At 37.2% G+C, this 26,760-nt stretch overlaps 2 protein-coding genes across 3 annotated transcripts; one reads left to right on the top strand and one right to left on the bottom strand.

The window, feature by feature from the left end:
- The first annotated feature begins 538 nt into the window (after positions 1-538).
- LOC113052336 (gamma-butyrobetaine dioxygenase-like) lies at positions 539-13,179 on the top strand. The gene is made up of 8 exons (XM_026216792.1): positions 539-677; positions 2,653-3,028; positions 4,611-4,725; positions 8,716-8,914; positions 11,129-11,234; positions 11,493-11,689; positions 12,012-12,178; positions 12,480-13,179. Exons 2-8 carry the CDS (start codon positions 2,672-2,674, stop codon positions 12,638-12,640), a joined length of 1,302 nt encoding a protein of 433 aa, XP_026072577.1. The 5' UTR covers positions 539-677; positions 2,653-2,671; the 3' UTR covers positions 12,641-13,179.
- A 1,647-nt stretch (positions 13,180-14,826) lies between these two features.
- On the bottom strand, positions 14,827-26,732 carry LOC113052335 (MAP kinase-activating death domain protein-like). 2 transcript variants are annotated; one of them, XM_026216790.1, is made up of 6 exons: positions 26,670-26,732; positions 26,070-26,176; positions 20,541-20,549; positions 19,645-19,714; positions 17,841-17,887; positions 14,827-16,579 (listed from the first exon to the last, which is right to left on the bottom strand). In XM_026216790.1, the coding sequence occupies exons 1-6, from the start codon at positions 26,707-26,709 to the stop codon at positions 16,466-16,468; spliced, it is 387 nt and encodes a 128-aa protein (XP_026072575.1). In that variant the 5' UTR covers positions 26,710-26,732; the 3' UTR covers positions 14,827-16,465. The 2 variants fall into 2 exon arrangements, with proteins under 2 accessions (XP_026072575.1, XP_026072576.1); XM_026216791.1 differs by lacking the exon at positions 20,541-20,549.
- Between the last annotated feature and the right edge of the window lie 28 nt (positions 26,733-26,760).

The following is a 26,760-nucleotide window of genomic DNA, read 5'->3' as shown; positions in this document are numbered from 1 at the left end:
TTTTGTTTTTTGAAAAGGGGAAACCCCAGAACTATATACAGCATATTTATACATAAAGTTTATAATAATAATTGGCTGATTATTATTATTATTATTACTATATAATGAATAAATACATATTTTAAAAAGTGAATAAATATATTAGTTATTTATTAATTATCATTACGGAAAACATGTTAGGTTAAAAAAATATATTATAGCCTGAATGCACTGTAAGTCCCTTTGGATAAAAACATCTGCTAAATACATAAATTTAAATCTATCTATCTAATAAACTGTCTGTCATAGACACAGGTCTACTTCATACTATACTATTTCTATTTATTTTAAGTGATATACAGTATAATTAATAATTCATATATTTTTAAAATAGTATGCAATGTAGGCCTTGGAAACTGTAGTATGCCCACATGACAACTGCAATAAAATGTAGATACAAAAACAAGTATCAAGAGGAAAGTAGTCGAGCAAAGCTGCACGTAATGAAGTGTCTGATGTATCGCTGCGCACACATGATGATGATAACAGTGTGTGTGTGCGTGTGTGTGTGTGTGTGCAGCAGCAGCACCGCTACAGTGCACGTGACCCTTCACCCACTTCCAGTGCAGCGAGTTCTCACGCTTCTCAGCGCTATATAAGGCTGAAATAACCGAGCCTATCAAACCTGCTTCTTCACGGTGAGTGTCATATGCTGTTTTTATGTTATCCTCATCTAATGTAAATGACGAAAATGAAACTGAGTGACTGGGTTGCCTATATTAGGCTTCGCGCGTGTCAGGCTGATGAATAAAAAGATCGCTTTGCGTAGTTGTGTTTGTTATAACGTCATACTTGTGATTTCCTCATGGCACGTGTAATATTTTATGAATGGAACCTCTAGTGTAGACCTCCTTTAGTTAGGTAAAATAGTCCTAGTTAGGTAGAAATCTTACCTTTAGTTAGATAAAATAGGCTCCATAGTGCTAAAAATACCCGGGAACAACATGGCAGATGCACATTTAGCTATCAAGTCTATATAAAGCCAATAAATGCTGTAGTTGGTTTGGTTTCTATTTCACTGGCGACTACAGTGCTACGAGCTGTAACGCTGGAGGCGGTAGAATGTGTATCATCAAGTGGTGACCTTTCACCTACTTCCGTGTTCCTGAGACACATGAGCGACGGTGTTTGCTCATAACATAACATAACCAATGATCAAAGGCCTGTTTAGGGTACAGTGATTACAGCCTAATATTTATTTTATATCATAAAAGTGATTGTCGCGTTGCTGCCTGATAGACAATCTGTTTTGGATAAAATCATATTTGTAATGTGTGAGGAAAAATAGTAAGCATTATATTATAAAGATAACATGTTGTTTGCAAAAATGAATCATTGATATTTGTACAGCCAAAAAATATAACTTTGTATTAAACTGACAATGTATCCTTTTTCTAGACATTATTAGAATAATACAATAATGTCAGATAGTATCTAGTATACAAATCTCACAAGAAACTATGGCTCCCAACACAATAAAATCAACTGGGATTAATAGCACTGATAATTTGACATTCCAAATGTACTAAAAAACTATTTATGACATTATCAATATTTTTAGTATGATGATTATGATACTTTGAGCAGCAGATATCATGTAGGTAAATATATCCATATTTCCTATATGTTTGGGTTTTGCTGTTTATTTGGAATCATAATGAACAGACTGTTCATGTTTTTTTTGTTTTTTTTTTAGGTTAAGAAATGCAACACAAAAGTTACCCTGAGATTTTCTGTAAAACTGTACACATGAAATGGTTTAATTATTCCTACTAACGCAAGTACAGCTGAAGTGCAGAGTTCAGTAAGTCGTAGTTTTATTAGTATGGCAGTGGTAAAGTCATCAGATCACCTTTGCCCTAGATTAGCTTTGCTTTTATCTTGGATACTCTGACGTAATATTGTTTGTTTTTAGTGTTGTCAAAGTTATGCACCCTTACAGTCATTCAGATCTGGATGACGTAATTGCATTAATCGTTTATCAGGAGCTATCCCGGCTTTTGGCCTGTCAAACAAACAGCGCAACAATTAAATGCCTTCTATAAGAGAGTAAAATAAGTAAATAAAAATAACTCCAGACTGGCTTGTGATATTGTAAGAAACAAACCTAATATGAAGAGAACACACACTTACAAATTTTAATTTGTGTTTCTATTACACTACCGTTCAAATGTTTGGAATCACTGCGATTTTTGTTGTTGAATAAATTAATACATTTATTTAACAAGGGTGCATTAAATTAATCAAAAGTTATTTTTTTTTTTTTTTGCTTCTTTCTTTGGAACACTTTATTAAATCAAAAGGCTACTTTTACAGATATTTGGTGAGTGAAACAGTTAATTTTTTTGGTAATCAATATTTATTTATTAAAAAACCAAAACAATGTCATAACATGACATTTCTAAAGACAGAAAAATGGATTTGCAGTTGCTTGATAGCAGTTAGTTATATGTTTACTTGACACACCTGTGTGCTGCTCACATCAGTCATATTCACTTGTTACAGCACATTCTGCTGTGACTCATCTGATTATTGGGTTAAAGGTGATATGAAGGAGTGTGGCTGTCATAGGAAGGCAATAACCTCATACTTTCTGTGTCTTTAAACAAGCAGCAACTACTCACCAGTCAGGATGTTATCCTATCTTACCCGCTGGGTGTCTAGAGGTGCTTTCCAGGCACTGAAGGGGACAAGCAGTCGACCTCAGCTGGTCAAGACACCTCATATTGGGAATCAGACACTGGCAGCAGCCCCTCTGCCCTTCACTGGGGGGAGTCCAGGAGTAAGGCAGGCCCGGGCACTGGACCAGGAGAGATTACTGCAGATTGATTGGGATGATGGGAGTTGTAGTTTGTATCCTTTCACCTGGCTAAGGGATAACTGCCAGTGTCCTCACTGCACACTGCAGTCAGCGCAAGCACGTAGTCTGCTGTTCACAAATCTGGACGTGCACACCGGAATGGACCAAGTACAGCTGATGGACAATAAGGTTGGTCTTTTTGTTTTTAAAGCTTTAAGGTATAGTTCATCCTACATGGACATTTGTCATAATTTACTCATTATGTAATTCCAAATGGATATGACTTTATTTGGTGAAACTCAAGTTTTTTTGGTGAATGTCCATCCTGCTTTTTTTATAGAATGAAAGTGGAAGTGGAAGTAGAGCTGTTGCATTCCATAAGCGTTGCATTGTGCTGTATTCCATGTTTATTCACTTCATTCCCATCCACTCGGTGTCATTTTTAAAGCCTGAAGGTCCCATTCATTTTCAATGTATTGGCAAAGAATAAGTTTGTTTTTAGATCTATGAAGTTAGCGTTACAGTGTGTTTGATGTGAATGGGCCTTTAGCCATACAAGTTTGGAAACAAAATGAATGATAGATGATAGACACTGATGTAAGTTAGGTTAAAAAAGCATAAATACTCAGAACATATCAAACGATCAGTAGCTATAGACAAAACAACAGTGATCGCATAATAAAAACAGTTACTCACACTTGTGTGTTGTGAGATTACAATCAGATACAATATAGTCGGCACAGCATCATCTTTTAGTTTTAATCTTTCTGGAAATCCTGCGAAATCGAGCTTTGTTTGTAAACGAATCCTCGACACAATGAAGTGGGAAAAGGACCAAGTTCTTACTGATGCAGCCTGGATCTTCATTAAAAATAAAGTTCATCCACTCTTTTATAATGTTGAGATCAGAAGAAAGGCAATGCAAATTTTTGAGCCATCTTTATCATTTTGTTTCTGCATAGAGCTGCATTTTTTATTATTATTATATTATTTAACCTTTATTTAATTAAGAACAGACAATTTATTTTCATATTTGGCTTAAGTATAAGCTTACAAAAAAGTTTAGGGTTTTGAAACTTACAGGAAGTTTTGATTGTACAATAAATGCAGATTTCACACCAGGTTCAAGTTCACACAAATTCACTGCGTTGTCCAACAGAAAGCTGCTTCATTTGAAACTGACATCTAAAGTCATGACAATTGACAGTGAACCTTTTTTTGCTAATGTGCCCGCTGCTTAACACTGTATATCTGCTGTGGTATTGTAGTATTGCTGGTAATGACAGTTAGGATGTCTGGTGGAGGCTCCAGCACACAGTACTATGCAAGTGAGCAGCTATTTTGGTCTTTTCCAGCCAGGTTAAATCACAAGTTCATAAGAAAATGCTTAATTTTCTAAGAAGATGTTTAATTATAGTAATATAATTTATATTGGGATCAGAGGGATGTGGGCGGGCAAGCCATGTAATGCCAGAGTAAAGTAATGATGACTTCATGTGGCTGTGCAAGTTTTGGAAATTATGAAAATAAACCTAGGAATTATTGGACTGATGGATTTCGAAACAGTAGCGGTTGAGGACACAAAAGTAACTTGGTAACGAGCTGTTTTATGGATGGTAACTCTAATATTATTACTGAAATCTTTTAGCTATTTGTTACACTACTAGTTACTGCAAAAAGAAATATTATTACTGTAACTAGTTACTGCCCAACACTGTCAAATAGTCCTTAATTCATTTTTTTCTTTCTTTCTTTCTGAAACTCATTGTAGGTGTCCATTACTTGGCCTGATCAGCACAGTAGTGATTTTGATCCTGATTGGCTAAAGAAACGGTGTTTTTCTTCTGAGGCAAGACAAGCTCAGCAAGAGGAGCTCTTCCTTAATGGTGGGTTCATTGTCATCTATTATTTTTGTATTAGCCATGTCTCTCTCTCATCCCTAATTTCTCTACGGTTTATAATGTATGGCCAATATAAAGTAATATATTTTTTATAGCAACCCTGAGATATTATCATTCCTTGCATAAAGCAACAATCTAAAATTAACTGGATGGGTTTTTTGGTTTTGTTTTAGACAACCATTTTTAGGATAGCTTCATATATAGTTTGAAATACACTCATGTACTGTAGGCTAATATTTGTGCATTATTTTAAATTAATGTGTGGCGTGTGTGTGTGGTCTGGACAGCAGACACTTTTGTAGTGTGCAGGCACTTCTCCCCAGAATCGCCCCTGAATGGAAAGACTTCTTCCACTTCCTGCCACATGGAATAGAGATTTAAGGCCGTTTGAGAAGAGTGAGCTGTTGTGCTTACACCACTCTTGAGGGATGCTTTGGTTGGAGCAGACTGAACAATGTGTCTGCCAGAACAAGTACCCTGCACATATTTCTGTGTTCTGGGATTTTAAGATTAATTTCTAAATGAATGCATGTCACTGGGGCTTTGTAACAGATTTTGTTCACCAAATGTTCTTTAGTTTTAAACATCTTTCTATTGTTTTTAATCTTGTGATTTTTTTTTTTCTTTAAAGTTGAGGAAATTATGCTATTGTTTTGTTTAAAGGCACAAAATGCATCATAACGTGCCCCTTAAAACAGTGAAAGACAACCTATACGTTTCTTCGGTTTAAAGCATAGACATCACATCACAAGTGTCTGCTTCTAGCTGAGCAGTAAAACACACAAGGCATGCATGTGTTTAACAAAGCTCCTTAACTGGCACATGATATGACAGTTCTGCCCCATGTTTTAAGACCTCCCATATAAACTGTCTTCAAACTGCCTGAAAGAGGCCTGTAAAGCTCTCACCTTGCTACAATATGTCTGTCTCTGGAGTAATCCGCCATTAGCCATTTCCTGACAGCTTGTGATGATGCCGTTTCTCAGAAACCTTTCTCAAAAGTTGTATTTTTTTTAAGATTCATTGATCCTTGATCAAAAATTACAGTAAAGACAAATGTAATCTTAGAGGACATTTTTATTTGACACAAATTCTGTTCTTTTGAACTTATTATACATCAAATAATCCTATTTTCACAATTTTCACAAAGGTGTTAAGCAGCAGAACAGTTTTTAGCACTGATTACAACAAGAAATGTTACTTGATGTGTTTCAATGACCATGTGTCACTGGCTGGAGTTATGGCTGCTGAATTCAGCTTTTTATCACAAGAATAAAAATAATTGTAAATATACAGTAACATCAAAATAGAAAGGGTTATTTTAAATTGTAATGATTTTCTTTTTCTTGAAAGTATATAGCTCACACTTGACTTTTTATGACCCAGTGAACTGATTCACTTAAAGGAGTTTTTCTAGTGTGGCTGTAGTGTCTCTTTTGCAAAATGGCACAAGTGTGCTCTACTGCGGTCACAACGTGTCCTGGTCCAGCTGACATCATGCATGCAATGACATCATAATCCTTCAGAGCACCAAGACCACATTTTCTAAGTTCAAAAACAGCAGAACAGTTCCCTCTTCCCACGCAGAAAAAGATTAAGATTACATAAATAACTGTTGAAATAGTACTTTTAAAACCATATTTTTCCAAATGGCTGATGGAAACCTAATGGCTTGATTCAAAAGAGGTGTCTTACTTCATTTTCTTGAGAAGCACATGCGAAGTAAACTGAATATAGGATGCTGCGCACATGTAAATGAAGTTATTCAAACCATATAAATCCATTTTCCATATCCCATTTGAAAGTGATCTCTGTTAGTGGCTGTACTTGGGTTGTGAGCTTCTGTCTGTCCTTTTCTTAGTGACCTCTGCTCTGTGCTGAGCTCTCAGTAGGGACTCTGTTGACAGAGTTTGACTGGACGTACTGAGGCTGCCCGCCAGCAACAGCAGCCACGGCTTCACATTACCATAGCTGGAATAATCACAGAGGCAGTGCTGAAGGAAACTGTTCAAGCACACATAAGCTGACACCTTTTCTTTCTGCATGATTTTGTGTGCATAAATGTTTTAGAGACTGATAGGGTCAGTGAAAAATAATATAAATGTTCATTAACGTGTCTCAGAAGCACCTGCTGGACGGAATGATAGCATGATATTAATCTCTGGCTCTGAAATCAACATTAGCACTGCCAGCCAGGAAACCCTAGTATGTCAGCGTGACAGAGAATATTGCACATTACACGCTTCTAAGAGCTGAACATGATTGACCTGTACTGACTGAACCACTTCACCCTGGGCCCGGTGCCCAGCTCTCTCGCTCTCTTTTTCAATCAAATTCATAGCAGAACTTCAATATTAATGTGAGACTGTGGGTGTTTCCCCTGCCTTGTGTGTCAGTCAATTCAGGTTTTGTTTGCATTAACTTGATTGCATATTCATACTTCTGTCAGTGTATATTGTGACTGATTTAGCAACAATGTTTCCTCTCTCTGGGTTACATCTGGTTTCAATGCATTTTGTCAACTTGAAACAACACATTTTATATAACTATGATTGATAATAACAAAATACCATTTTCGTTAGTCTGCTGGGTGGCCAAGCTTCTGAAACAGCTTTTTAAATGAATTCAGTAGTAAACAAACGGCCATGTTTCATCTAAAGGTTTCATTCACTCTAGTGGTGCCAAACAGAAATGCATCAATAACTGTTTTCAAACAGGTTTCTCAATACATTCCCCCATCTTTCATTGTTCAAATTTCAAGCACACCATTCAATCTGCTTTAACTTTATTTGTATTTTTATGGGAATGTTTGTTATGAGCCACAAAGAGTTGGCTGTTATATTTGTGCTCATCCTGCTCATCACAATGGAAATCCTGCTGTGGTTAAAAAAACTGTAGATGCTCCTTCCAAGTAAAGTTTGCAGAGTTGGCACTGTGGCATCTAGTCAGGGTCTGGAATATACAAACTTTATTTATCCCGTTGAGGTGTGACTATTCTGGGATAATATCCAAGAAATCTGAGGCTTATTATTGCTCATACGTCATGTCAAAGTATCTTGAGGGGAGTATCTGTGCAAGCTGGAAATACACTAGTACCATTCAAAAGGTTGGAGTTTGTAAGATTGTTTTAATGTTCTCAGTGTAAACGTCTCTTTGCTTACAAAGGCTGCATTTATTTGTTTAAAATGTAATTTATTTTTGTGATGGCAAAGCTGAATTTACAGCAGCTATTATTCCAGTCTTCAGTGTCACATGATCTTTCAGAAAGAATATGCTTTCTAAATGTGGAAACTATTTTCCAGGATACTTAATATAAATAAATAAAAAGTTTTAATGAATCACATTTATTTTAAACAAATCTTTCATAGCATTACATGTGTCTTTACTGTCACCTTTGATTCATTTAATGCATCCTCACAGAATAAAAGTATTCATTTCATTTTTTTCTTTCTGACCCAGACTAATGAATGGTAGTCAAAATGATTATTTAAATTAGGAAAATAACATAATTGGTCAGGAATTCTTTTTTCTCCAGTGGAACAATTTTATAAATTGAGAGAAGCTGAGCATGAGGTGCAGGGCTGAAAAATAATACTACAACATAAAGGGTCCAAGCAGTGAATTGCAGAAGCTTGCTCTCACATGCACACTTCTCTAGAGGCCGTATGCGAAAGTAGACATAAGAACCAGAATTTTCCAGCAGTATTTCCTCAAACATGCAGGCCAATATGTTCTGGCCTCAACCCTGACACACACACAGACACAATCCTTCATTATGTTAAGACAGACCCTCGGGATGGTTATAAGTGCAAATTCTCTATTGTGTTTATTTGCATTGTAAATCAGGGTGCTTAGAAAATGAGTAACAGAGACAGGAATAATAGAGACAGAAACATGTTTAGCTTGGAAAGGATTTAGTTGCTTTGTGTTGTGTATTCATTGTAATGTTTATTTATATGCTTGTCTGTGTTTCAGAGCGTGAATACTGGGATTCAAGTCTGCAGATCCCCACAGCTGACTTTGAGGAAGTACTACATGATGACAAGGCTGCCCTGGCCTGGCTAGAGGCTCTGAGACGCATTGGCATTGTCTACCTGAGGGGGGCGCCGGCAGAGCAGGGCCAGGTGGCCAGACTGAGTCAGAGGATTGGCTATCTCCGCCTCACCTTTTACGGGTATGGTCTGAAACTTTGGCTGCACTCTAATTAAAGCAATGAAGTGCCTATTTTTAGATAATTATAATGGTTTAACAACTGGGGTAGTGAGCAAAGACAAACAGAAGTAGCAAATACAGCCATTTTAACACTGCAGACTTGGAAACGTGATCAAGAACAGTTTGAAAATCTTCTATATGGGTCTTTAACTGACTGTCTATCTGTGTAGTGCAAAATATAACATTTCAAACCTGGTCAAACTGCTATTACATACACGGTGGTAGTACTGTAAGTTTCTCAATAATAATATTGCAGAAATTGTTGATTTTGAATGTCTGTGACACTGTTTACAGCAAAAATGGTGCAAAACTGCCATTAATGCCAGAACTGCCATTCTCACTCCAAGATCTAAATAGAAAGACAAATAACCTAGAGGACACAAAACCATCATTCATGGAAAACAGAACGTGGTGTGATGAGTAATGTGGTTTGATCTTCTACCGTAATGCGTTACATCTGGACAGGTTTATAACCGAAGGAAATCAAAAGTCCCTCAACCCACAATGTCTGTTGAAAACATGGTAGGAGATGTGTAGTGGTCAAGATACCGGTCTCTAATGCGGTCTGAAGATTCTCCAACAGCCAACCAAACAAGGCCATTTTAAAGGACCAGGTGCATCTTATAGTGCAGTCTCATTTTCTTCTGGAGATTTTTTTGTGTTGGTAGTTTGGGGTCGGTAAGAATTTTTAAATAATGTTTTTGAAAGTCTCTTATGCTCACCAAGGCTGCATTATTTACTCAAAAATACAGCAATAAAGTAATAATGTAAAGATCAAAAGAACAGCATTTATTTCAAAAATTATGTTTTGTTATGTCCCTCTATCCCTCTTGATCCACTTAATGCTTCCTTGCTGAATAAAAGTAATTTCTTCCACAAAAGAAAAAAATCATACTGACCCCAAACTACTAATATATATATATATATATATATATATATATATATATATATATATATATATATATATATATATATATATATATATAGTATGTTAATGGTGTGTTGTCAGGTATTTCAGTTATTTTGTCCATCCCTGAGAAAAATAATGGTTACTATTACCTTTATCTCTAGACCTCAAGTCATGTTTCTGTTTCTGCCACTCACATCTCAGCTATTGCAAGTAAAGTTGTGTGTAACACTGATAATTCAACTAAAGGACTGTTCAGTCTGAATAAGATTGTCATGGATGTCACAATATGGGTCCTCTGTCTACGCCATCCTTTGATGAAAGCATTTTGTGCTGTAACTGTTGGATAAGAACAATGTTCTGTTTAAAAAAAAAAAAAAAAACTCACATTTGAATTAATGGGAAATGATGTGAAAGGGCTTTGCTTTACAGTCAGTTAAACTTGTTCAATTGCTCCAGACTTACTGAGCCCATTTTTATTAATCAAAAACCATTGAAATTCTGATTCATCTTCTTGCCAGACACCAAAGCTTCTCGCAAGAACACGCAGAGGACATTTTTAAAAAGTAAAGATGTGTGAATGGAAACCTCAGGCTAGGAACATACAGATAGAGGAACTGAAGAGAAGAGACAGACACACCGTGAGCTTCTGGCTGTAATCACAAATCCATGCATGTGAACTCCCTCTCAGCTGACACCTGTTAAGTGACAGGCTGAGTGATTTAACACTAGCCCCAGGAGCTCACTCAGACTGACCAAAAAGCAGCTTCACATGATCCAGACTGGAACAAAAAGCACTGCATCTGCCAAATCAAGACTTCACTCGCTAGGGATCTTCAGGCTGAAGGAGGAGGCCATGGTGAAAATTTTCAAAGGCTTTATCAGTGCCTAGGACAGTAAAGTCTGCTATTAAGAAGTGGAAGGTATTTGGTAAAAACACAGGCCCTCCCTGGATCAGGACGTTGCTCCAAACTGGAGCCAAGTGGAAACTGGTCAGAGAGGCTACCAAGGGACATACAGCAACAGAAGCAGTTGCAGGAATTTATGACAGAGTGTAGTCATTGTGTGCATGTGACAGCAATATCACACATTCTTCACAAATGTGGCTCGCATGAGAGGGCTGCAAGAAAAAAAGCCACAAAAAGGCCACATGCTTCATTGTTTCTTCAAACTTCAAGACTGTACAGTAAATCCATGGAGAGATGCAGTAAAACTTCACAAGCACATAGTCACCTGTTCTGATGCATTGTCCCCTCTGTGATTTCACAGACACACGTGGCAAGTTCAGGACAAGCCCATGGCTAACAACGTTGCATACACTTCTGGAGAACTGAGCCTGCACACAGATTACCCTGCTCTGCACCATCCACCTGGGGTGAGTTTACACACACACACACACACACACACACACACACACACAATACTGTGATATCTTACTCATTAAGTAAATATATGCATTCTTTAGATCGTGAGGGGACTTCCCTTCAATGTGATTTTGTATTATTTTATTAAGCTAATTAAAATGACTACATCCTAAATAAAAAAATGGAATAAAAGAGTTATTTCACCAGAGGACTGCTGTTGTAATTCCTATACTTGTGTAACCATTGATTGTGTGTGTGTGTGTGTGTAGGTTCAGTTCCTGCACTGTGTCCGTCAGGCTGATCAGGGCGGAGAGAGTGAAGTGGTAGATGGGTTTCACATGGCGGAGCAGCTCCGTAGGGAGGATCCTGAGGCGTTTAACATCCTCTCCTCGCTCAGGGTGGACTTCACAGACAGCGGTGCTGACTTCTGTGACTTCAGTGTGCAGTCCAAAAACCACATTATAGAGTAAGACAGACAGTGGCTCCAGCAGACGCACACATACACACATAATCAAGCATAGCTAATGCAGTGGATTAGCTTTGTCTCATCTCATCATCATCGACACTGACTGTATGTACATAATGTTAAACAGCACCATCTCATGGTTAGTTATAGAACTGAAAATGCATTATTGACATGTTTTTCCAAACCTTTGTGAATTGCCTTGCTCAGTATAACACACAATTATACTGGTTACTTTTTCCCATGCAATTATAAACAACAATTCACTATAGTAGTTGTCATAAATCCTCCTAACTTTTGATACAAACTTGTTTGTAATGTGCAGTGTAGACTCCGAGGGTCGGGTGACGAGGATCAACTATAACAACGCCACACGAGACTCTGTGCTGGATGTGCCTTTGCATCAGGTTCAGCCCTTCTACTCGTCTCTAAAAGCCTTTGTGGAGCTGCTCAGCAGGCCTGAAAATGTGTGCACATACAGAATGGAACCAGGTCAGTCTCCACACACTTCACCTCTTTACCAGATCAGATTATGGTTGTTATAGCTCAGTCATAATTGCGTAATAGTCAAAGATGAAGTATTTTCTAAGGCTTATGAATTTGGGATTAGGCTCAGGTTTTGGAAACCTTTACATTTTCAATCTAATGTCAGAGTTTAAAAAAGTTCACTGGAATTATCTCATATTTCAAGTATTTTTAAGCTAATATGACAACATAAGAATTGCATGTCTAAGTAGGGGTAAGTACTGATGCTGGTTGTTCATTTCATCTGATTCATTTCATCTCTGCGCAGGTGACTTAGTGACTTTTGATAACTGGCGTCTGTTGCATGGCCGAAAGAGCTACCTGTCACGAGGTCAGAACTCCAGACATCTAGAAGGAGCATATCTGGACTGGGATGAGGTCATGTCCCGTCTCAGGATCCTCCGGAAAGCTGTCCGTGGAGAATGCTAGATCCTCCACGCTACAGTGACACTCATGATAGGAAGCAAAGCTGATGAATAATCGGTTTCTTCAAGATAACTTTAAAAAACATCTCTTCACTGTAGAAAGTTCTGGGATCGTAGGGATATTTTCTGTTTGGGCAAGTAGATATTTGCTATTCTGTAGTTAATATAATACTGTTATTGTGGCCTTTTACTGAAGGATTCTTGGAGTTTTCAGCTCTTTCTTGCAGTCATTTTCTTTGTCTTGATTATTACTAGTTGTTGGATATAAGGGACAGTTTGCCAGCTGTAATTTGGCTTTAGTCTTAATATATTAATCACGATAACAAATGATGGTGAAATTTAGTTTGGAACTGAATGTTTAGCATATGTATGGACAACTGCCCAAACTACGGTACTAGTCTGAACTAATACAATGGGTTTATTCTGAACCACTAATGTTTTCATCAGTCAAATAGTCCATGTTGTAACAAAGTGACATCTCTGGCACAGTTGAGAGTTCGTTTGTGATGTATCTGATTTTCCTTTTTAGCTCTTATGTATTTCGCATGTGGTGGCAACAAAACTAAGAGTTTTTAGCCAACCTTTGTTTGTATTTCAGGGATTATTGTTTTAACGGACAGTACTTTAACCCCTCCTTCACTTAAACATATACTGTATGATACATTGACTCTTTATCCACAAAATAGTTTTTCCTGTTTATGCTGTAATTAACTATTCAATTTATATGTGCTTATACTGTAAATAGGAGTTCGGACAGTGATGGGCCATCGACTGTTTCTAGTGGTACAAAATTATTTATAAGGTAATGTCCAAAACAAAGTGCCTCTGTTTTGATATACTGTATGGAGAGAGACTGGATAGTTACTTTACTATCAGTACTTGAATACTGATTGTCATGCGCAGTGGAGATTAAGCTCTTTGATACTTGAAAGGCCTCCAATATGAAATTGTTATAGAAAGAAAAACTGTCTAATTTGTACTAATGCAGCAACAATGCAAAGATAGCTCATGATATTTAAAGAGCTCAGGATTATGAGCACCTCCAGTGGGCTTTTTTTGGACGGGTGTCCACGTAAACAATGCAATGTTTAAATATATATATATATATATATATATATATATATATATATATATAACAAAAAGTTTTACAATGTTTGAGCAGTACTCTGACAATTTTTTTTTTTTTTCAAAATGATAATAAAATACATTTATATACAGAGATGTCTCTTTTGTCATCAAATGCACTTACACAAAAGCTCATATGCTGTTTATAAATCTACTGGGTCAGTTTTTGAATATGCTAGTATGTGGGCTTTTGATGGAAAAAAAAACAGTTTAACTCAAATATATGGCAACATTCCAGTGTATAAAATAAAATAAAAATAAAAAACAGAGTTAAACAGTTGAGTTTTACCGTTTTCGAATCCATTCAGCTAATCTCCGGGTCTGGCGGTAGCACCTTTAGCTTAGCTTAGCATAGATAATTGAATCCTATTAGAACGTTAGCATCTCGCTAAAAATGACCAAAGTGTTTCTATATTTTTCCCATTTAAAACTTACCTCTTCTGTAGTTACATCGTGTAACGTTACAAAACTGACGGAAAATGAAAAGCTGCGATTTTCTAGGCTCTCATTCCAGCGTAATAATCAAGGCACTTTGTTGACTTACAGTAGGTACAGCAGGCGGGGTGATATTATGCAGCAGCTGAAAATACAGTAGTCCCCAGACTCCCCACTACACAACAAAAAGTCCCTTTAAGAGATTATAAAGTCTTGTACACAAACTTTGTGCATCACGTTGGAAGTTACCTAGCTGGGTACTATTTTCAGGTGCTTTTCATTTTCCGTTGGTCTTAGTACATGATGTAACTACAGAAGAGTCAAGTTTTAAATCGGAAAAATATTATAAACTGATTATATTCATTCATTTAAAATTATTACAATGGTGATTGTGTAATAAAAATGTTACACTTGTATTTGATGTCGATTTTATAGTTCCAATTGAAGTATTTAACAAATAACTTTTTAAAAGCTGAAAAATTCTTGGTTCTATTTGGTCAGAAAAAAATTATTCTCAGAGGCAAATATCATCCCTTAATAAAAACAAAAAAAACAAAAAAGATATATAATAACTGTGACCGCTATATAATAACTGTAATTCATACAGTAACAATACGTACACTCATAGAGTTGGGTTGGACATCTTTTATTTCATATTGCCAAAGCTGTACAGGTTCTATAAATATTTTTAAATGCTGAAATATTTACAACCAAATGTCTCTATTTTTTCCTTTCCCTCTTATTCTAAACGATACAGACTAAAATGAAAGCCCAAATAATGTGCAACTGTATCTCTCATACACTTTCAAACAACAGACCTGATCCACTGTCCAACTCAAAACATCCGTTTTGGGAGACTTGGACTCCGGGAAATCAGTTTTGTGCTATTTACATCTCAAAACCAATATTGAGTGGGCTTTTCCAGTCCATTTACAGTCTGCATACAACAACTGAACTGAATGGAGACACAAAACACCACTTCATACATCTAAATTATTAAAAAATGTGAGCAAAACATAAAAGAATATTAAAATATATAAATGTGACAGTGGTACTGCCCAATCTAGTAGTCAAAAAGAGCCGACCCAAGAAAATCTGCACCTCTACGTGCAGTCATTCTCTCTTGCCATCAGTGTTTCTAACACGAACACACACGATCACACAGACACACACAAACAGGAAGAGGACACTTCAAACAGGACATTTTGGACAAGACTTTTCCATCAGTATTCAAACAATCTCCAAATACAGCTGTCTTATAGATTAATAATGCCTTTTGTCATTGCGGTGTCAAAATAACGACAAGAAATGAACAGAAAACACAGAAGTGATGCCTGATCCGCTCTCTGGTCTCCTCATTATGAACACAGGAGGACAGTGGATGAACTCTGAGGACATGACTGGACTTGTTCTCGGTACCCTCTAGCGATAGTATTGCACATCTAGAAAACAAATTTCGTTTTTCATAAACATTTTAGTTGCTTTTTCATCATTGCTTTAGAGATGTACAGATTCCTTTTTTTAAATATCCATTTTGTTTTTTTTCCAAGTGACATGCAAATTTAACACAGCAGTTCACAGACAGGGAACTTTACAGCAGAACTAGTACAGTAGTAGTTTGAGGCTTTTAAGCTGAAGAGATACACAGACCTTAGACCACTTACAGCAGGTGGAAAAGGGCGAATGGAACATTTACGAATGGGGTAGCTTCTCCGTCGTGGACGGTTAAGGCAAACCCCTCATACGTGGCAGCGCTAGATTGCAAAGACTTGAACATTTCACCCACCACAGACAGAACAGACTGGAATTTACAGTACAACTTAGCACATGAATATAAAATACACAGCCTGTTGACTGATATCAGAGGGGGCTGAAGATGTCTGCATGCCAGGGCCAACTCGCAAGAGCTGCGCATGGGACCTGCATGCAACCAAATGCCTCCGATTGAAATTAATAAAAGTGAATGAATGTAAAGACGTCAACCAACAGTAGTCAAAAGTCTGTTCTTGTTCTGGTTGGTTCATATTATGAGAATGAAATGCCAGCATTTTAGTGTCCAAGGACTGGAATATTATATCAGGTACGTGATCAGATACATTATATGAATGGGTTGTTTCTATTAGGACAGATGTGATGAATATGTGAATATATCTATATTTGAATCGATACAGGAGCAGGGGTCTTTAAAAGGAGCCTGGCAGGAGTGTCAGCTTCTCTTGAACAGGAGTAGTATTGCAGGGCGTTGAAGTAAACGTAGGAGAGAAGTGTGCTAGCTCGGTAGTGGACGAGGGGACAGCATCTTGGGCTTGCCCTCTGACTCTTTCCCCTTGACCGCCGCCATGTAGGAGAAGAGGCAGAGCACCGAGTAACAGATCTGATGTGCCTGTCCGAGACAGAAGAGGTAACAGCTGTGATTTATGACCAAGACAAATACAAATACAAAGATTCACTACATACCATTATTGCAGGGCTGGGTAAAAATATTGATTTCCTGTTTAACAGCCTTGATATTAATTCTTAAAATCCCAAGAATGTTTTTCATCTTCTATACTAGTTTTTTCTGTACTACTTTTTATTGGTGGCACACCTTAAGATGGATCAGTGCTGTCAAATGAAGTCCAGACACCGTTATTTCTATAGTGCTTTACACAATACAGATTTTGTCAAAGCAGCTTCAATGTGATAGGAAAATCATAGAATCAATTATGGAATCTCAACTACGGAGACAATTCAGATCCTGCAGTAAAGCAACTCTAAAAGACAATGTGTCATTTTTTTTGTCATTTTTCTGAAGTCAGTTCAGTGTTGGTTCAGTTCAGATCAATAACCGTGTGAAATTCAATCAATCAATTCATTTCTACAAAAGGCAGCAATGTTGTTTGTTTTTCAGTTCAATAATAGTGTCGAAGTTGCAAGATGTGACTTAGCAGTTAAACGTAGTCTTAGAAAAACGTACTCTTAAAAACAATTTTTAATGAATCAATCAAAAATTGCAAAAAACATTAGAAATATTTATTGAAATAATAATAATAATAACAAAAAAAAATACCATTTGAATCAGTACTAATTTATACGTCTCTTGTTTTTTTTTTAATATACCGTATTTTCTTATATACCGTATTTTTCAGACTATAAGTCACACCTGAGTATAAGTCGCATCAGTCTAAAAATATGTCATGATGAGGAAGAAAACATGTACAAGTCGCACTGGACTATAAGTCGCATTTATTTAGAACCAAGAGAAAACATTACCGTCTACAGCCACCAGAGGGCGCTCTATTTTCAGTGTAGACTACAGGAGCACTGAGCAGCATAGAGCACCCTCTGGCGGCTGGAAACAGTAATGTTTTCTATTGGTTCATTTCTCTCGGTTCATGTCAAATTAATTTTGATAAATAAGTCGGACCTGACTATAAGTTGCAGGACCAGCCAAACTATGAAAAAAAGTGCGACTTATAGTCCGGAAAATAAGGTAGCTATTTGTTGCTATGCAAGCAAAACTGACCGAATATAGGTCAGATGAATTGGAATGTAATAAAAATCAGACTGAAACAAGTTTAGAGCTTGTGACTTGGATTGAATCTGGAAATCTGTATTGATACACCGCTCTACTGTACAGTACTGTATGAATAGTGAAATCTTACCATAGGAGTCTTGTACTTATGGATCACCACTTCTTTAGTTTCAGGAACTGCAAATCCCAGTGCAAGACACAAAATAAAAAAGTTCAACAGCAGTGGAATAGCATACATAAAATATTCAAGGGCAGGGGCAGAAACAGACAGAGAGAAAGAGTGATACAGAGAGAGAGAAAGAGAGAGAAGAGGGGAGGCATACATATGGCCCATGAATATTAATAATCTATATCTGACCCTGTCACATTTCAGACAGAGCTACAGAGCACTGAATCTTGCAGCAGCACAGCAGCACTCAAAAAGATCATGTGACTGAACAGGTTTTATAATCGGTAGACATTTCCCACAAGGCAATGGGGAACTGAATCAAGGCAGGCTCAAGGAGGAGAAAGAAAGCCAGAGGAAAAAGATACAGAGTAAGAGAGGGGGAGGATAGATGAAGAAATCAGAGAGAGAAAAAGTAAGAGAGGGAATATCATTGAAAGCTGAAGTTGGAAGGAAATCCGGGGTCTGCTGGTTATTCCATCACTCATGGCATGACTTTTACTACAGGCATGAGAGAATGAACTCGAGTGTAGACATCAAGGCAGTGCAGTGCAGATCCACAGCCATTAATGGTGAAAGGGGATGTATGAGAGATGATGACGGGAGGACAGGTCAAGGTAGAGAAGAAGAAAATATAAAGGTGACAGCACTTTACCTGCTGGAGAATGAAGGTTTTCATAGCAGCAAAGATGAGGGGCGGATTACAAAAAGGAAGCACAAAGACACAGCACTAACCCAGTCTAGAGCGACTCTGTGACTACATACACTGCACCTCCAGGAGAACAATCGCTACATGCTTTAGTTTCTATCTAACTTCTATTATAGACTTCTATTCTGAAGACAAACATTTTAGTTGAACCTTCACTTGATTAAAAGATGTAACTGAGGAAACAACTGCAATCTAAAACAGAGCTGAACAGTTCATTTGTCACAGAAGAACTTCAACTGTGCATTATTTCTTGAAAAATGTTGATGCTGTGCAAGATCTTATCCACCGGAAGAATCCTATTCCCTTTCCTGTAGTGTGTTATCTTAATATCTTGATTTAGCTAATAAACAAATCAGTTCTTAGCCAGTTAACACTGCGTAAAGCTGTAACAGTTTCACTTAAACGTTTTCTATACTACAGCGTGATTTGTGAATAATAAAAAACAATATTGTAACAGATAGTGATAAATATTTTTTATGTTATTCCCGATTAATAGATGATATTAAAATTGTTTAAATATTAAAATGTTTAAATATGTAACTAAAATGTACTGCTTAAAAACTCAAATCAATTTTTTTAACTGATGGTGAATGTACAGATCACAACATTAATGGATCCTTTTTTTAAAGATCACATTTCACATTTCAAATCCTCTTCTATACAATATTTCTGTAATATTTAAGTTAGATTTCTATTACATTACTTTTGTCTTTACAGATTCATTTTAAATGAGCATTAGACGATGGCATATAATGCACAATTAAATATACAATACTGATCACTAAATTAAAAACATATATATCTGTAGTGTTAATACTAACTCTAATATTAATACTAGAGTTAATTAATACACCACTGTCTCGGTCAGTGGAATGGCTTTGGGTCCAAGAGGAACAGGGTTCTGGAGGCAGATAGGATCTCACTGCTTCCTGTCATATACTGTATATAAGCTTTGCTCCTAACGCTCAAAGTGCTGAACATGACAACTCCTCTCCTCTGCATGTGACTGGGTTACTGCTGTGTCACGTACAGGCCTAGAATCAAAATGGGGGTAATTACCAAACTCCTCCAGGACAAAGACTCCTTTCACTGTATTGCACTTTTTAATGTGACTCAGCTCTATGAAAACCTAAAAACAAACAAAAACAAACAAAAAAACAACAGGACACACCGTTACCAACTCAATCACACACTTGTGGGAAAACAAAAAGAGTATTTTCTGAGGAGATGACAATCTGGACAGTAAGTTACTGTAAACTAGGGAGATACGAAGAAAGGACATGATAAGCAAGCTGCTGAAAAGCTATCAGAACTAAAATATGACAGCACAGAAAGAGAAGTTTCCATGTTGACAGGATTACATGGGCCAATGACGCAAATGGTGAGCTGTGAAGGTTTCAACACCTGAGCAGCATTATGGCTCTTCATATTCTAGAGAGTAAAAATAACCCCAAATTGTCTTAATTTAAACAACAAGTCAACACTATAGCTCTTAAGAGAGTCTCGCTTTCAAGAAAATCACTGTGTATTTACAATACTTGTCCAGCCAAGAGGAGAACTGCCTCCATTCTACACTATTCATTTATGACGTGTTCTTAAGGCATTGGAGACTTCTATAACAGATGTATTTCTGAAGCACTAAAGACTAGCGAGCTAATATAAACCTGCAGCTGTGACCATTTGCACCAAAAGTGGGAACAAAATCATGGCACTGATCCCCCTACGTGCTGGAAGGGCCCATGCAAAGACATCCATGGAAAATTCCATCATCAGAAATAAAAAATAAATTAAAAAGAAGACAGACACACACACAGACCAAAAAGCAAACAAAAAGAGAGAAAATTATACAAAATACATAAAAAAATAAGCACACAAAAAGCTACAGTACAAGGAAAAGAAAGAAAAAGCAACTGAAAATGTTACACTAACAAACAAAGACTGCAGAGGTTGTGTACCTTCCGCTCCTTGCAGGGGGAGAGAGCATGGGAGAGAAACGGTTTGGATTATTATTGGACAAAAAGAGCACAAAACACCCTCTGGTGCTACGAGCCCACCCTTACAGTAGTAAACTACAACCGCTGATCCCATCCAGAAAGAACATAGCCTTCGTACTTTAACTGTTAATATCCTCCATTATGTTGACGTTAGTGTGGAATCCCTCATGTGTGCCCACCCCATTACCCTCCATGCCTCCTCCACCAGCAATGAGGACCAGCTCCCTCACACATGTCTACGGCCAAAACAGAACAGCGCCAAAACCATTACGACACACACAGCGACACTACATAAATGATTTTTAAAATTCAAAGTTTTACAGCTTTCAACAGCACTGAACTCTTTTGCTGGCCTTTTATCTGTTAGCACTGTTTAAAAGCTCAAGTAATTGACTAGCGACCACAGCAAGGCCCCCATGTTGTCATATTATAGTGATATTTAGTCATTGCTTGGTCAAGCTCCTCTAGTTCCAAACCTGTCGTTCCAGCTCCTCCTTCTGCAGAACACAAAAGAAGAAACTATGAACAATTTTGTTAACAGTTTCAGTGAGCATTTGACTTCCATTTATTTGGACAAGAATAAAAGACATTTCTCAAAATATCTTCTTTTATGTTCCACAGAAGTAAGTCACACAGGATGAGAACGACATGAGGTGAGCAAATTGGAAAAATACCTTTAAAGGGATAGTTCACGCAAAAAATGGAGAATGGTGATGTTTATCTGCTCACCCCCAGTGCATCCAAGATGTAGGTGACTTTGTTTCTTCAGTAGAACACAAACAGAGATTTTTAACTGTTTCAGTCAGTAAGTCATATAATGGAAGTGAATGGAATGGGAATCATGGGTTCCCAAACAAAACCAAATTAAACCCTGCGGCCTATGATGATACATTAATGTGTAAAGACACAAAATGATCTGTCTGTGCAAGAAACTGAACAGTATTTTAAATAATTTTTTACCTCTAAAGTTTTAAATGAAAATGAACCCTCTACTATCTCAATCAGGAGTGTCAATGATGGGAGATGATGGGAGGTGATGGTAATGCACTTACAAGTCAAAAAGAAGAAGAAGATACCTCACGCACAGGCTGAAGAAGAAAACGTGAACGCACTCAGGACAGTTCAGACTTTGCAATGAAAATCAATATATAAATACTAGGGGTGTAACGGTTCACAAAATTCACGGTTCGGTTCGATACGATACACTGATGTCACGGTTCGGTTCGGTTCGGTTCGATACGTTTTAGATACAGCAAAATGTAAAAACATCTCAACTTTTCAGAATGCCGCAAGCGCACCGCGGGTCATGTGACAAGAACTAACCAATCAGCTTCATCCTTTCCCGTAACAACGTTGAGAGCTCAGCCAAGATGAAGGAACAGCTGATCATAGTTGTATATGGATTGCAATTTTGAAATAAATTTAGTAGCAGAGCTACTGCAAGCGATTTTTAGAGCTGCAAATCCATTTATCCTTCGCTGAAATTGCCGCGTCTCATGGAGAGAGCACGTCATTGTTGCTTAGCAAAGACAGACGCCTCATGAGCGCTTCTGCCCGAGCGCTTTGGAAAGGAGGAGAAAGACGCGCTTAGCGTTTTCCATGCGTTTTTAGGCACGATATGTGAACGGCCCCTAAGGCGCTCGCTCACTCAGCACGCGCTGAAGGCTCGTTGCAAAATGTCGAATGCCTTTAACAGACCAGAAATATAAGATCCTAAAATAACCAACAGGTCTGGTGTTTGGGTTGGATTCCCTGTAAGCTATAGTGTCTAAATGCTGCAGGGATAGTTTGCTGCGTGCATGTTTCTCCTTTTTTTCGTCTTTTCCCAGATAGTACTGACGCATATATCCCAGATATTCCCGCTGGTGTTTTTTTTTTTTTTTTTTTATTCCCGCTGGTGTACCCTGTCATGTTGCAGATGCGACATACCGTTGTTTTTTTTATCCACCACTCTCTTGCCATCACCATTATAGCTTAAAGGGAATCCAAAGTGCACCCAAACACCAGACCTGTTGGTTACTGGAGGATCTTCTTTTTCTAGTCTGTTAAACGCATTGGCTATTTTGCAACGAGCCTTCAGCGCGTACTGAGTGAGCGAGCGCCTGCTGAGTAGCCTAACATAAACATATAAGATGGTGTTTTTTTCTTCTTCGGGAGTGTCAGGGGCGTTGCCTGTTACGTTGTTTGGGTTATTGAGCTACCTTGTTGAACGCATATCATTATATTTCTCTCTCTCTCTTTTTTTTTTTTTTTTCAAATATAATTAATTACTCCAACGAACCGTTCGGTATACATAATGCGTACCGCGTACCGAACCGAAAGCGTCGTACCGAACGGTTCAATACGAATACGCGTATCGTTACACCCCTAATAAATACTATTCAGTTTCTTGCACAGACACATCAGTGTATGTATGACTCTCAAACCTGTGATTCCCATTCACTTCCATTATATGACTGACAGACTGCAACGGTTTGAGTTAAAAATCTCTGTTTGTGTTCTACTGAACAAACAAAGGCACCTACTGTACATCTTGGATGCCCTGGGGGTAAGCAGATATACATAAAATTTCAATTTTTGGGTGAACTATCCCTTTAAGTCCTTACAGCAGTTGGTAGATTATGACCTAAGATAACCCAGGCAAAAGAAGAGTATGTTAGAAAAAAAATACAAAATAAATGACTTAAAGGTTTGCATTGTTTTCTAATCGTTCCAGTCTTTTCCAAAGAATCAGCATTTTGTAAATACTGCTTTTCTCTTCAAGGGAGTTTGTTGGGATATTCGCTTTTTCAAATCAAAAAGAAAACAGGCTTTTGTTTTCTAGACAATAGGTTTCAGTTCACATTAAAGCTTTATGAACAGCAAAGTAACGAGACAAATAACCAGGTTAAAGAATCCCACAACAGCAGTACTAGGTGGAACAGAAGGCAGACATATGGTCCTAACCACTTAAAGCAGAATCTATAAAATCAGTTTTATTAAGAACTATTAGCTGATTGTCTCTTATTAGAGCCAGTTTAAAGCATATGTTTATATAAAGATGGTAAAGATTGGAATTGAAACTCACTAGAGTGACTAAACTTTTAAATAGGAAATGTGTTATTTAAATCTCCCCAACAGAGAGGGCCCAAGGCAGAAGTGATCTACGCGGCTGCCACCAGGGGGCCCCCAAGGGTACATAAAATCACAGCTTGATTTTTTCTTCTTCATATACAACGTCAATATTATTATTAATGGTAATAATACATAACACAATATTAAATAATTGATACATATATTATTTCCATAGCGATGCGTCATGCAGGCACACTAGCACTTTAAGACAAATGTATCACTTTTATTTAGTATTTCCTTTTTTATTTAAAATATTCACAAACTTATTAACTATATCATAAACTATATGATACAGCCCCTATTGTGATTGTCAAATGTGTGTGAATTAACATGTTAGTTGACGCTGTCAGACTGACTTCACGTAGATTCCCTCACTTCTTCTGAAATACATGAAAATGTATTTGTGTAATGTATTAATGTAAAAGTGGCCAGTGAACTGGGAGAAAACCAGAGTAAACTTTATGGTTACCTACACAATGTGCATTCGACAGGAATAAAACACATCGTCAAATTTTTATTGAAAGGATTATTATCGCCGTTTTCCATAGAAATCAGTGTGTATTTAACAAACTATAAATGTCTTTTTTGCTATGATTTAATTGAACAGTGTCTCACAGGGTCACAGGGTTTAATTGATTGCATTTCGGTGGTGGAGGGGCGACAAATTGAACCTCATCTTGTATAACCTATCCACCTTTTTCCTCAACGCGGAAGTAAGGGTGAGACTTCCGTTTGAGGAGAATAACAACGTGCAGTAAACAGTAAAACTGTTTGCAGTACAAACCAGTGTGTTCTTAATTAAGAAACCAGGTTAAAATAATATGATAGGACACATCAATTGTCAATATCAAGCAGCAAAACAAACTGTTTTGTACAGCTAAAAATAGCTGAACGCTAATGAGACTTGAAGCTTTACCCACAGAATTTACAAATGGCGACACCCATTTCTACATCAGGAAAAAGGTGGATCACTTAGCTAGTTTTAGATTAAAGTTTTTGTCTTGCAAAAATAAAAATAATATTTCCTGGGTATATATAATTATTATATATATAATTTTTTTTAAATAAAAATAAGCTTCTGTTTCATAGACTTGGTACTGATGACAGCTTAACATTATTTACATCAGCCTACCTCTGGGGTCAACAACATTATGCCTCAATTAGCTAGTAATAGAATAGAGTTGTTGTTTTTGATTTACAGATGGCTTGCTGCTTGTGTTTAATAATTGATGTTGTTAAAATAACATTCTGTAGCTAAACAAACCAGCAGACAATGCATTTACGGAACAGGGCGGCGTTTCCCAAAAGTATCGTAAGCCTAAGCTGATCGTAACTGCGTTGGTGACAATGGTTCAATTATCAACTTAGGCTTACGATGCCTTTGGGAAACGCAGCCCTGTTCCGTCTGCTGGTTTATTTAGCTACTTCTCAGTACACCACATTAAGTATGCCACTTAGTACTGTAAGACTTTGAATATTAAAGTGCAAATTAACACCTGACCACTTTTGGGGGTTTGCTACTGTTACAATTTCAAATCGTAGAAGAGTAAAAGGCAGACATTGGTATGATGTAAGCAACACAGATACTGTACAACAAATAAAACTGATCATATGTGTGTTGGATTTATAATGTGTGAATAATCAAGCACTGACAATAATCAATCGTATTGGCGACACAGAGGGGACCCAAATATAATTCTGCTTATGACCCCGTAAAGGCTTGTGCTGGCTGGCCCTGCTCCCCAGCAATGTATTTTGTACATTACTGCTTTGAATATGTTTTGCACAAGGTTCTACGTCTTACCTCTGGCACACCACAACAAACCGACATCACACCAACACTCACAAACCGTAAGGACCAGAGCTGGGCGCCGCCACCAATTAACACTTCACACTAACACACACAGCGGGTGGAATGTTCTGACATTTGAAAAAGTTAATCACTGCTTGTGATTAAGCAACCCAAAAACATACATCCAGCCAATAAAGCCAAACAACAATGACAACAACGAACGAAAAAAAAGAAAGAAAACAGCAATCCCTCTTAGAGACTCTTCAGGAACAACACAACACATTTTTTAAAGCTTCCAGCTTTTTCATCTTAGAGTGTAATATCAAATTTTATCAAATAATCAAATTTATTTTTTTAGTACATGCTCATTACATTATCAGTTGTTCCAAAAAATTCTCAAAGGATGAAGGCACGAATAGAAAGAAAGAGTGAGAGGAAGGAGACATGGAGAGATGATGAGATGAATACAGACGAGAAGTGGTAGAAAAGAGAAACGGAATTGGATGGATAGAGGATGAGAGGAAGGGTGGTGTTGAATCTGGCAAGCATTTGGTCATGGTTATGATAAAGGCAACACCTCCTACCTGGCTATGCATAAATTTGAGATTGATGCCTTCCAGCGTGACCTGAAGGAGACCACCCTCCCCTGTCTTCATGTCCTGTACTGGGAACTCGCCTCCCAGCTCTGGACCTACACACATGGAAAAAAGCACATGGCAGTGAGAGATAAATAAAAATACTTTGTTCATTTCAACGACAAGAAGCAGAGGATTATACATCCAAAAACAAAATGGAGTCAATTTAAATTCAGTTCAAATGGGCCACTTTTTTAGCAGATATCAATGAAAGCAGCCCAAATTATTTACAGTTCGGGGTCAGTATGAATTTTTTTAAAGAAAAGATAATATATCGGTCTACAACTGCAATAATAATAATAATAATAATAATAATAATAATAATACATATTTTATATTATAATAAATAATAAATTAGATTTTAAAAATGGATTCAAATAGAAAAGAAAAAAAAAACAATAACTTTAGTTTACTGTATTTTGGATTAATTAAATGCAACCTAGTGAGCTTTTTTTCAAAATTATTATAAAATAAAATTACATAAAAAAAAAAAATAAAAAAGTACAGACCCAAATTGGTGAATGGTGTGTACAAAGATGCACGATGTACCTGGTTTGATGCTTTGTTGTCGTGCGGCAGCGCGCTCCATGCTGTCTTTAACACAGTAGTACAGTTCCCCGACACTTAACACACAAAAACA

The sequence above is a fragment of the Carassius auratus genome, chromosome 32 (genome assembly GCF_003368295.1).
Source record: "Carassius auratus strain Wakin chromosome 32, ASM336829v1, whole genome shotgun sequence".
Lineage (NCBI taxonomy): Eukaryota > Metazoa > Chordata > Actinopteri > Cypriniformes > Cyprinidae > Carassius > Carassius auratus.
This window is presented reverse-complemented; position numbering and strand designations above follow the sequence as displayed.

Coding starts and splice junctions, on each gene's coding strand:
- LOC113052336 (XM_026216792.1), top strand. CDS start 2,672: ATGTTATCCTATCTTACCCGCTGGGTGTCTAGAGGTGCTTTCCAGGCA. Junction 3,029..4,610: donor TACAGCTGATGGACAATAAG/GTTGGTCTTTTT, acceptor AACTCATTGTAG/GTGTCCATTACTTGGCCTGA. Junction 11,690..12,011: donor TCCAAAAACCACATTATAGA/GTAAGACAGACA, acceptor TGTAATGTGCAG/TGTAGACTCCGAGGGTCGGG.
- LOC113052335 (XM_026216790.1), bottom strand. CDS start 26,709: ATGGAGCGCGCTGCCGCACGACAACAAAGCATCAAACCAG. Junction 26,177..26,669: donor ACAACAAAGCATCAAACCAG/GTACATCGTGCA, acceptor CCATGTGTGTAG/GTCCAGAGCTGGGAGGCGAG. Junction 17,888..19,644: donor CTTTGTCCTGGAGGAGTTTG/GTAATTACCCCC, acceptor TGGGATTTGCAG/TTCCTGAAACTAAAGAAGTG.